The 12,134-nt window shown below is 36.8% G+C and overlaps 3 protein-coding genes across 5 annotated transcripts in view; 2 read left to right on the forward strand and 1 right to left on the reverse strand.

Moving 5' to 3' along the window:
- Positions 1-3,489: 3,489 nt before the first annotated feature.
- On the reverse strand, positions 3,490-7,794 carry LOC115245922. 3 transcript variants are annotated; one of them, XM_029824419.1, is made up of 5 exons: positions 7,546-7,794; positions 6,149-6,223; positions 5,778-6,063; positions 4,645-5,090; positions 3,490-4,539 (listed from the first exon to the last, which is right to left on the reverse strand). In XM_029824419.1, the coding sequence occupies exons 3-5, from the start codon at positions 5,941-5,943 to the stop codon at positions 3,940-3,942; spliced, it is 1,212 nt and encodes a 403-aa protein (XP_029680279.1). In that variant the 5' UTR covers positions 5,944-6,063; positions 6,149-6,223; positions 7,546-7,794; the 3' UTR covers positions 3,490-3,939. The 3 variants fall into 3 exon arrangements, with proteins under 3 accessions (XP_029680279.1, XP_029680277.1, XP_029680278.1); XM_029824417.1 differs by having other exon boundaries at positions 5,751-6,063; XM_029824418.1 differs by lacking the exon at positions 7,546-7,794 and adding an exon at positions 7,062-7,448 and having other exon boundaries at positions 5,751-6,063.
- Positions 7,697-11,084, forward strand: LOC115245940 (F-actin-capping protein subunit alpha-like). Its single transcript, XM_029824463.1, has 5 exons — positions 7,697-7,702; positions 7,781-7,863; positions 10,486-10,531; positions 10,586-10,649; positions 10,783-11,084. Exons 1-5 carry the CDS (start codon positions 7,697-7,699, stop codon positions 11,046-11,048), a joined length of 465 nt encoding a protein of 154 aa, XP_029680323.1. The 3' UTR covers positions 11,049-11,084.
- A 666-nt stretch (positions 11,085-11,750) lies between these two features.
- The window catches only part of LOC115245932, a 1,115-nt gene continuing 731 nt past the window's right edge, over positions 11,751-12,134 (forward strand). The window contains exon 1 of the mRNA XM_029824454.1: positions 11,751-12,134. This exon is cut by the window's right edge and continues 130 nt beyond it. The gene's annotated coding sequence lies outside the window, so the exon portion shown is untranslated.

A 12,134-nucleotide genomic window follows, 5' to 3' on the forward strand; every position in this document is an offset into this window, starting at 1 on the left:
AGTCATCGCCGGAAGATACACTGATAAACGATCCTCCGCATCATGTTCTCTCGCGCGAGCACTATCAGATCTATATTTTCAATTTGTACGATTTTTGCATGTTATTTTGCACGATAATATATTCTTCTCTTTTATTTTCCCGAATAACTCGTTCGCGCGCAAATGTCACTTCTATATAATCGTCTCGCTCGATTCGATCGACCTTTCAACGCGCAAATGATTCCATGTAATCGCAGTCGATATCGATCGAAGCTGGTATTTTAAGAGAGAGAGAGCAAGAGAGAGAGAGAGAGAAAGAGAAAGATATATACGGATTCCGGCGAACGAGAGTACGTCGTCTCTATAAACCGTATAACAGCAAATCTTGTCGCGAACGTTGTAACCAATGCGCCAAACTTATAAATATTAACATCATTCATTAGAGAGGTTTATCGCGACGAGACACTATAAAAACTTTGTTTTATTTTCGATATGCGTGATTGAGAAATCGCAAGAATCGTGATATGACATACACGCAGTTATCGATTTTTTGAACCCCGATGACGCGATCTGGCCCGTCGTTGGTGAGAGCGGTTGAACGCGACCGGTGGCACCGAGGGGGTTGCTCGTCGAACGAATGCGCGTGCTACGACGTTCTCCGCGTGAATGCAGGACCAGGGCCAGGGACCAGCGACTAGCGGGGCCGCACGTGCTGGCGCCGCCGAGGCACTTTAATCGCCGTCGCTCGGCCAATCGCGATGAACCACCTGTTACTAGCGTAGTGAGTTATCAGCTGACAGTGAATGGCCGCGGACGTTGCGCGCGCAGCTTTATCAGCTGTGACGTGCGTGGCCGGATGGACTTTTAAAAGCGCGCGCAACCACCGCGAAATCGCCCTGATGTTTTAGCGATACATCGGCGACTAGGAGACGCCGCAGGAAACGTGATGTCTGCGACGGGAAATGGGAAACGAGGTTGGCAGATTGTTCGGATGAGACGCGGGAGAACGATAAGATAATGTGTGGGAAATGGGCGCGAGAAAAGTGATTGGTGAACAATGCTTTCGTTGATTGCATCTTGCTTTCAAAATCGAGGGATCTCTCTTTGAAGCGTTCGGTATGAAAGAGGCGATTTATTTACCGCTCCGATTCGTGAAGCAAAGTCGAGAATATACGGCAGCACGATAATAATAGCATGGGATTAATGGATCTAACGGTATGCGGGTGAAGAAAGCAATGCGGGCAATCGATGCACCCACACTTACCACACACACACACACACACACACACAGACAGACAGATACACACACAGACACACACACACACGCGCGCGGCTGGGCGCATTGGATTGCATTTGATTCTGAGGCAGACTGACTACGACTACAATACTTGATTACAACCAATGAGAACGCTCAAACATAATTCCTTACAATCTGTTCGTTTAGTTGCACTTTCTAAATGTTATTTCTTTTTTTTTCTAATATGCAAAACAGAATACATCAGCTTAGAAACATATTTTTTTCTAAATCGACTTTTTTTGTCGAATATTCAGTATAATGCTATTTTTCTCTCTTGTGCGAACTTACATTTTAATATCAAGTATTTTCAATTTAACTTATCTAGAAAATAAATTTATTATATATCTTATTAACTTAGAAAGCCAGTTTTCACGAAAAATTCTTCATTTTCAATTGTTTATAATTCAAAAACTTACTAATTCAAGGAAAAAGGCCAAGTTTGTTATATTAAATAGAAGAAATATACGATACGCAAATTATAAATTTGCGCAGTTTTGTTGATACTTTCGATAGATTTCCATTTGCGCATTTGGCACAGGATATGCCAAAATACGCTACATAGTTGCAGGTCTATCTGATGTAACATGTTCAATATTTATTTTGTAAACAATTGATAAAAACTGCACAATCATTATTCTATCTAGAGCGACGAATGGAAATAATAGATATATCTCTAAGAGAATCAGGTGGTTTGCCCATATAAGTGAGAATTTCTATATCCGTTGTGTTATGTAATTATATTCGCAATTTGCAACGCGCTTATCGCAATTTACGTCAGAAAGAGTACGAGTCCAACGCCGGATATTCAATCAACGGAAAGAGGTCTTACTTCTCCTTTGTCCACCGTAGTTCTCGTTAGAACGAGGTTCTAACGATACTTCCAGATGCGTTTCTGCGTCGCAGCCGCAGCGACAAAAATTAATTGCGCAACCCTCTGCGCAGAATAATATATAAAATTATAGCGTACATTGTTGCGACGATTTAACTCGGTCTGTTTGCTACACCGACTCACCTATAGAGCGCCTCTCTATCGATTTTGCAATTATCTCGCAACATACATACAATGTATGTACATGCACAATACATGTTCCCGCGATGATCATTTATGCTCTAATAATATCCGAACGATCTACGGAAATATATCGCGTGTTGTATGGCTCTAATGCCGGATTGGCATTTAAGCTCCTATCGCGATTGTCTGTAGACACCGCGTATGGAAGGAACATTGAGTCATAAAGTATGACGCTGTCGCTATTTTTATACGCTGCGCTATTTGCGGCGTATATAACCACCATGTAAGCCTGGTTAATTTTTCAAAATAAAGTTTTTATTCTAATTTGCTTTTACATCGTATCAATATCGTCCAAATTCACACAGTAGTAGAAAACCGCGTGTCATCAATTATACACTTCTATATATTATATCTAGACTGCTAACAGCAATGTGATAGCGACGATGTGATAGGTTAAGCTAGGGCAATCATTTACAATTGGGCAGAATATACATATATAGGTTGGATTAATATATACTGTATAATATATACTATTCGCAAATTGCGAATGTAATTACATAACACAACGGATATAGAAATTCCCACCTGTGGTAGAATCACCTGATTTTTTTATATCTATTATTTCCATTCGTTGCTCTAGATAGAATAATGATTGTGCAGTTTTTATCTGTTGTTTACAATAAATATTCAATATATTACGTCAAATAGATCTGCAACTATGTAGCGTGTTTTGGCACATCCAGTGTCAAACGCGCAAATGGAAATCTATATCGGAAATATCAACAAAGCTGTGCAAAATTTATAGTTTGCATATATATAATTGCGCATATTTATAGTTTTGCAATATTTATAGTTGCGTATATTTCTTCTATTTAATATAGCAAACTTGGCCTTTTCATCTTATCAATGACACATATCGAATTCTGTGATACTCAATATGACATTTTGCCCAATTGTAAATGGTTGCCTTTGTTTCACATTTCACCATATGAGATATAGCCGTGTTAGCAATCTAGGTATAATATATATGGAAGTCTGTGATTATACACGCTTCTCAGCAATAAAATTTTACATATATATATATATACATATATATGCATGTATGTGTATATATATATATATATATATATATACACATACATGCATATATATGTGTGTATGTATTTCGTAAAATACATTTTAATTTCGGTGTTTCCCTTTCTCTTTCGTAATAACAAAATAAACTCTTGCTTATAATATATAGTATCTCCGTGTACCGACATATAGCAAGCTAAACGTTAAATGTTTAACGCGTGTTGCGCAGCAAATAGTACGATTAATCTATCACTTGTCCGTGATTAGTTTAGTCGGAACAAATTAATTGTACAAGATATAGATATTTATAGGGAAACGTTGTGTCAATAAAAAAACGTCTCTCGATAAAACAGCATCAAGGTAACGAGTAATAATAAGCCTCAAGTGCGTCGTTATAATCCCATTAAGACAAATAAGTTAACATTAAAGTTTACATAATTCCTGTAGACATTGCGTGATGAGATGGCATATGCCATAAAAAAAAACGAAAAGTGTATATAAGTTATTAATGAATTTGCGCGCGCGGCAACTCGTGTGTACAGTACATACGTCTAGATATTAAGTAACGCGTGTACTCTTAAAACACCCCTTTTAAAGCAGATCGTAATAACGCGTTGCGCATCGACGTCACCAATTTCTCCAGCTCCTCGACCTTCATCTTCAGTACCTTGTTATCCCTCTCCAGCTTGACCGCCTTAATGGTCATTTCCGATTCCTTGGCTTTCTTATTCATCCGCGATCTTCGCGACGCCTCGTTGTTTTTCTCTCGACACTCCCTATACTGCAACAGGGTGATATCGGAATCGTCCTCGGAATCGCTCTCTTCGTAGTACCTCTTCCTTTCGTTCTTGTCCCTCGTCTTTGTTCTAACGCTTATCTCCCTTTCCTTGTTACTAGCGGCCTTGGTACTAATGGTCCTCATCCTCTCTGATCTACGAGATGACACTACGGGAGCTTCCACCGACGACGAGGTCGACGACGAGGTCACTGTCGACGATGCACGTGTTGACATCCTCCGACGTGTTGATATCGTCGGTTCGTTGATCTCCTCCTCCTCCTTTACCTTCGCGGAAGAAGTACGCGAAAATAACGGTGGCAACACCGTCGAGTGCAATTTGAGTTTCAGCATGGATGAGGAATCGGTGGAAATGCTGCCTTCCAGTGAACGCATTTCATCCTGTGGTGAAAATTATAATTTCGTCAGCGTCGAAAATTAATCGTAAAAGGGAACTTTATATATAATTATTATATATAATAAGCAGCAATAAACTCGTCAACTTACGTCGCAGAGGTACGACAGTAGGTCGAACGTGTCCGATCCGGTCGTCTCGATCGTACATAGCTCATCAAACGTTTCGCGCTGATTTGCGGTGGGGTCGAACGATGAAGTCGGGCAAGCCAGATCGCCGTTCGCGCGATACTCGGGTTGGAGCAACGCATCGGCATCTGCGTTATGTTTTTTACTCGACGCGGTACTTGTAGAAGCTATAGATTCGGGTGACATTAACCACGAGCTGGTTGCCTTCTTCTCCTCGTTATTATACTTTAATCCGTAATCGTTAACCAGTTCCGGTGGAGATAGCAACAGATGACTATTGTCACTTGAATCTTCAATCGTCTTAACGGTATTCATTTTCAAATTCAGCTCTTCATCATCAGTACTCTTCAAATCCTTTAATGTCCCCTCTTCTTCTACAGTCGAAACACCGTTACCCTCGTATTTTGTACCTGGAACACAGTCGAGCCATGGCTATGTTGCGTTCTCTATTGCGATTAATAAAATAAAAAATTTTTTTAGTGGCAAACAATTTTTTATATTCTGATGTTAATATATTTATATATAAATGAGAGAGGGTAATATTATTGTCCAGTAAGTTGACACAAAATGTTATATTTTTTGCGTGGAACTTAGGATGTGATAACAAAAAGTTGGTCCATTAATTAAACTATATATAATTATTATTTTATGGCAAATTGGGTGTGAAAAAAGAAAAATATCTTAAAATTTAATATATCAACAATTTTTTTAACATAACGTTTAAGACATATCATCACTAAATCACCTACGTATCTATAAAAAAATAGGGATTTTAAATCAATCTTAAATAATGCTTTATTTTTAATATCTTGTAATATTGTATCTGATCGATGATAATGGTGAGTCCATAGAGGTTTCAAAAGTCTGTTTGTAAATAATATTTTCAAAACTGAAATACGTAGATATAAGTACAAAGTTAATGGCATTTAAAAATTCTGTCATAAGGATGTCTATCTGTTTTCTTATGCATGCCCATCTGCTTTTTAAGCCGGAATAAAGTAAAAATTATGCGTATAATGCATTATATATATATATGTATATTATATATATATATAAATGTATATAGATACCTGATAGTTTAAACGTAGTCGATTCACCTATATGAAAATCGCATTGAGCCTGAAACGTATCCATGCACCAACTGCTCAGATCCTGAAAGTCCTCCTCCCAAGCGGGAAATGCCGCGGTGGCCTCTTCTCTCGTAGAAGAATTTATCTTTGTGTGCGGGAATATCCAAGGTTCTTTCAAAAATTCGGACTCCATTGTGGGACTTAGGAGTGGTATTGTCTCCACCTTCGTCGAGGTGACATCGCTCAGTGGCCGCGATCTCACGCCACGAGTAACAGATAACGGCTGCGGCTGACGGTTGCATGATTTTGATACCTGAAAGTTTGGCATCTCGCCGTGAATGTCCGATCGTCCGAGAATCCCAGATTCCTTCTCAGGATTCTCTTCGAACAGTACTTACGTTATGAACACCTCCTTCCTCAAATGAAATGTTGCTGGTTGTTGGACGTTCGTAGATGGGAGGGATTTTGGAAGCCTGAAATAAATATAGATCTGATTCAGTACGATGATTGAATTGTCAATTTAATTGTACTTGACGTTGCATCAAAACTAATTAAATGTCGATATTTGCGAGGTAATATTTTACCACATTAATGTCTTTCAGTGCAGATATTTTAGTGGATCTATATTAACCTCGCGGGCGTGCTTTTTATACATCATATCGATAACAAATTCTGAGAAACACTGAAAGTCATTATGTTTATTATACATAAAATCTAATAAATAATAGCTAACATCCACATTTCTGCCTTTGCATTGATGAACAATAAGCGAAATAGTAATTTATTATGATAACGTCGTACTAGTATATGTTCCGAGAAATTGATCCTATCTTATGCGTTAAATGATTATATCTGCGTCACATATGTAAAGTGTTTCGGGAATCTTGCAATGTTTTGATCAGATAAAAACAACAATTCATTTGTTTTAATGAATTGGAGGTCAATTGTCGTTCGGCAGAAATTGGTATCGAATCGTGACTTATGATAAATCTCTCGCGCGATTCTGCTTAATCATCTGCGAGTTGCTCCAAAATCTTACGTCACGACTTTCTATATATGCAACTTATCTGTATCTTATCTGTATACATCTTTTGCGATTATACATGTTAGTCAGCCATTAGGAAAGCAAATATAGCTTGTTGTTTCCGACACACACGTTATCGTTCGCGAAAAACTTCTTTTTTTATTTATCGTTTTGAGACAATTTAAACTAAGACGTAATCGTGTCCTATCTTATTATAGAGCATTTTTATTATAAAGAAAAAAATATTTCTTTGCGATATAAATAATTTTGGTCAAACTTCAACTCACGCGCGTTGTTTTCCCGTGGCGTATCGGTTAAGGCGCACTGCGGGAAAAGCGATAGTCGTTAGCTAGGCCGGCTGGTTACGTAACGCCGTGGCGTTCAAACGCATGTTACTCCGATTTTCGCGGAATCGGCGTGAGTTACATCATTTCGCGGCGTAGCTCTGAAAATCGCGATCCCGTCTCTAATCTTTTGCAAAACGTCACCAGGAAGACTCCGAGAGAGATTGTATATCCACGCGAGACACGAAGATATATAGTCGCGCCGATGACGACGACGACGTCAACACGCGCTCCAATCGATCCTTCGTAGTCTCGCGACTACGCAGCACTTTTCAACAGTCGGCGCGCTTCTCGTCGACGGTCTGAGGAGGTGTTATTTTATACGGCACGTTTACTTCCTCGGCCAGGTGATTATATAATTCGCGCGAATCGCTCGTTTATATATCGAGAAATTGCACGAGCTCAAAATACGCAAACAATTACTTACCCTCCCTGAGACGATTGGTGTCGGTGTACCTTCCACTTGGCGGCTGAGTAGAATCTAGTAAAAAAGGGATCAGAAACGATTGATTCGTCGCACTAATAATAACTGTTCTCCTTGCTCGTCTCACGTGGGCGATGCGATGTATTAGAATCAGATGGACGTGCGTGGATGTTGCGTATAACTCTGTCGTGTGGTCGTTTTGATCACCGCTGTTGAAATGCGACTCGAGAGACGGTAGTACCGGGTTAAACCACGTCACGGGACGGCGTTGGGAGAGTATACCATCGTGGTGGACGTCATTTGTGGCGAATCGGAGCCGTGGTGAGCTCACCATGTACGAATCAGAGCGATTTGCGGCGCCGTCGCGGCGCACCGTCCGGAACACGTCATGTGCGGAATTCGAGACGATAATCTCTTTGGGAGTCGATAATTTATTGTTCCTTCGCGTGGTTTCTCGCCAGCGGCCGCCTGTTACTCTGGGCGTTTTTCGATGCCGCATATTATCGATCATTTATTGTAACAAGAGGAATTTCGCTATTTCGCTATTTTATTTAGAATTTCATTATATTTAACCTTCTCGAAATCTAAATCACGTATACGGGCGACGAAAAAATTTTATCTTGTTGTATATCATCGTTGTTTATAACAAAAAATTCTAACGTTTCTTGATAATGTATCAATAGCGTGAGTCATAGTCGGAATAATCACATATTATTGTGACAACGGGCGAGTGGGACTAAAGTAGAGGATTCTAATTTGGAGTTTGTTACTACTTCGAGAAATTTCGGACAGAGAGAAAGTACGGCAACCGGATGTAACAGTAATTGTTACGTAACAAATACGAAAATAGTTGCAAGATGATCTAATTGCAAGTGAATCTATTAGGCAAAAATAGTTTTTTATTAAATTTGATTTACTCTCCAATCCCTCCCCCCATTAAAAAGAGAGAAAAGAAAGAAAATTATATATAAAAAAAGATATGATATCTATATAAAATATTGTTAAAGGAGAAACGTAAAATATTGTGACGATAAGATTAAATATCGCTCGCAAAGTGCATATATATAGTAATGCAGCTGCAAAATTGCTACTTTAATAATACATCGTCCAATGTTATCGTGCCTCGGTTGCAACCAAGTTACGACGAGCAATGACTAAATAGAGGCTAGATGGAGTTGCCAGTACAACTGAACTTGATGTTTACTTTCATAACATTTTGATGATTGAAAATATATGATTTCGCAATTATTTCAGAAAATAGAAAATTGTTATGGACTTGGCGATTATTTTTATTTAATGCCGATTACAAATTGTAAATGTAAATCTTGTACAAAAAATGTGCATTTATAAAAAACAAATTTATAAAAATAAGTTGAATATTAATTTATGAAGAAAGCAATTTAGTGATTATAGATTGAGATTCTGGTATGCGACTTCGGTTTCTTCCATGAATTCGGTATATAAGGAAAGCGAATAAACTGAAGGGTCTCTGCAATGACGCACATCGCGATCTCGCCAACGATCTCTCTTTTTGCTCATGTATATAATTATCATAAACGCATATCGCAAACTAACCCAGTCTCCTATCTCCGAAACGGGATTCCCTATATGACATCAAATAACTCTGTAATGGTTCAGTGAGTTTTGCTAGATTTCATTTTTATATCATTTCCGTAGTATCCAGTCTTAAAAATAACACGTATAACTCTCGAATATATTAAGAAAAGTTATAAAATATTCTAATTCTTTTTTCTCTCTGACGAAATTAAGATATTAATCAATACAAAAAGGCAAGGCCAATTGGAGCCCAGACGCGGTATTTAATGCGTAATAAATATGTTTTTAAAAAATTATATTAAAGAACATAATCCAAATTAGTAAATAAATAATATAAATTAACTTAACTGAAATTAAGATAGTTGTCTCGCCAATCGCAATTAACAAAAGAAATTTGAAAATTTAACTATATGTTAATAAATGTGGTATCTACACGTTTGCACAATTTAAAAGCAATTGACCGTTCCGATTGTTAGATAATCAAAAATTGCATTTTTTACATGTATCGCATACACGAAGCATACGAAAATCTCGTATTTTGAATTTTAATAATTAGAACGAACAACAAGAAAGTGATGAAAAACATATATAGTAGATAGGACATTTTAGAAATACTAGTAAAAAAAACCGAAATGATTGACCGTTTAATCTTAGAAATATAATAATAAAAAGACTTCACGGTATCATTTCATTTTTGTTGCTCACCAAAGGTTAAACAAAGACAGATGATGCTCGCGAGCATTGCGGGCGTTGACTTAGCGTACAGAATGTCCAAAAGTTTTCAGTCGGTAACCGTAGTTGAATGTTGACTCAGAGTATAAAATTTTGGATCAAGCGTCGCGACGCCAAGTATATGAAAAAATTTCTTTCTGGCTTGTCAACGGTTTGCCTATGTACAGGGGCCGCGACGCTACCAAGTAGCTTTTCCGGAGTTTTTACGTCTAATAAACTTTCGATTAAAATACCTCAGGAACTAATGCCGTAATCAAAAATTTAACGGCACAGTGTGCAAATACGCCTTGAGAGATAATGTGTATGTGCCTGCATACGTATCAAATCAAGCGACGCCAAAATATAAGCGGGGAGCACACACTTTTGCATAATCATAAGCATAAGAAATTTGATTGGTCAATTTCTTTATGCATAAGGAAATGGACCAATCAATTTCCTCATGCTTATGATTATACGCTTATGCAAAAGTGCGTGCTCCCCGCTATAATGTTATTAAGGTTAAGATTATCTGTTGCAGAAAATATATTGGTGCTATCGAGTAAGCAGATTGAAAATTTCGTATATATATCTGCTTATACATGTTTATTTATTGTTTTATAAGTATATTTTTTGATTATATCTGAATATTGTCTAAATTATAGCGCTTATTTGCAGGATAAAGCGAAATCAATCAATCCTTTCAAGAAGACCGGTATACTTTTAGCTGGGATTTCTTCAGCTGGGATTGCATACGGTATAAGACCGTAGGCAATCCCAGCTGAAGAACTTTGCTAAACAGCGCAACATATTGGGTTATAGAGATTTGGCAGTAACAGACAGTAAGTACAATTAAGTAGCACATATAAAACATAAAGTAGCACATATAAAACCAGATATGTAAACTAAATTAAATATTACAATTCTTTGCACACAGATAGAGGGAAGTGAGAAATAACATTAATTTTTATGCAGGAAACATAACGCTAACAGCATGCATAGAAGATCATCAGTTTCAACCTAAAAACTTCTGGAATGGTCGCTGGCCTTTGGTGTGGACCGTAAGTTTTACTCCAAATTCAGGAAACGCCGAATTGAGAGATAGCCTCAAAGTACAAGTACATTACTACGAAGATGGAAATGTACAATTGGTCAGTAGCAAAGGGGTAAAGGAGAGCCTGCCCATCTCCAACAAGAAGCAAACAGCGAAAGATTTGATACATGCTGATTGTAAAATATAGGATCAGTATTCACAACAATAGAACCTTTGTATAAATGTTTCTTCGCTTTAATTCTGATCATCTTTTTTAAATTGATAATTTTATTACTATATAACTACATCAGTCTATTCTAGCACAATTTATCTGTCACTTGATAGTTTACCCTGACTCAAAGCAAAATTGTTTTTATCATTTCATCATTGAATTTGCAATCAAATACTAAAATTTGCATAATGTGTTATTTACATTTTATGAACATAATTATGGATCATGAAAAGTCTACGATAAATAAATAAATAAATAAAAAAGAATATGAAAAAATCAAACTAACACGTAATAAAATTATGTTCACGTTACAATTATACCAAAAACTGTGAAGCTATATATTTTTCATCAGATTGTCTTTATTTTCACTATATGTATACTTGTATAACAATGTAAGTCTACGTCTAGTATGTAGAACAATGTAAGTCTATCTACGTCTAGTATGTATAACAATGTAAGTCTATCTACGTCTAAACTTTTAATTTTTCTAAAAAAAAATAATTTTGAAAAGAATATCAGTAAAATATGATTTATTTATTAAATATATAGAAAATTTACATTAAAATCCTTGCAATTAATGCCAACGTTTTTAATATATAAATTTTCTAAATTGAGATTTTTTATATACCTGTCGTATTTTTTTTACCTTTGTATTATCGCGAGACAACTACTTTAATTTGAAGTTGTTAACAAATATATATATGTATGTACGTGACACATGAGCGTGTCCTATGACAATTGTTTCTTTGCTTAATCAGGCATGTTTTAAATTGTATTGAGGGTAAAACAAATTTTTGCTTCATTAAATTTTTTATAATATACGAAGAGAATTTGTACAAACAAGTAAGAGTGTGGATTTTGTTTCGAAATATTATAAAGTATTATACTTTACTCTACAATGTTTGCAGACGTGCGATAAACGCGATTCTGAATTCTTATCTCTGATTAAAAATGGTTTTCGGTGAAGTGTGAAAGTAAAAAGTACTCTTAAACCCAATATTTATGATGAATCGAGAACAGGGCGCTAACTATGAGGATCGCATCAAAGTATATCAACACTCT

This window comes from Formica exsecta, unplaced genomic scaffold (assembly GCF_003651465.1).
Source record: "Formica exsecta isolate Colony F162 unplaced genomic scaffold, ASM365146v1 scaffold137, whole genome shotgun sequence".
NCBI lineage: Eukaryota > Metazoa > Arthropoda > Insecta > Hymenoptera > Formicidae > Formica > Formica exsecta.

Bases quoted from the DNA above. Each gene is read 5' to 3' on its own strand.
- LOC115245940 (XM_029824463.1), top strand. The intron at 10,532-10,585 runs TAGCTGGGATTT...CGTAGGCAATCC, and splicing joins CAAGAAGACCGGTATACTTT to CAGCTGAAGAACTTTGCTAA. The intron at 10,650-10,782 runs GTAAGTACAATT...ATTTTTATGCAG, and splicing joins AGATTTGGCAGTAACAGACA to GAAACATAACGCTAACAGCA.
- LOC115245922 (XM_029824417.1), bottom strand. From the start codon at position 5,943: ATGGAGTCCGAATTTTTGAAAGAACCTTGGATATTCCCGCACACAAAG. The intron at 5,091-5,750 runs GTATCTATATAC...ACTGTGTTCCAG, and splicing joins GACTACGTTTAAACTATCAG to GTACAAAATACGAGGGTAAC. The intron at 4,540-4,644 runs GTAAGTTGACGA...TTTTCACCACAG, and splicing joins TACTGTCGTACCTCTGCGAC to GATGAAATGCGTTCACTGGA.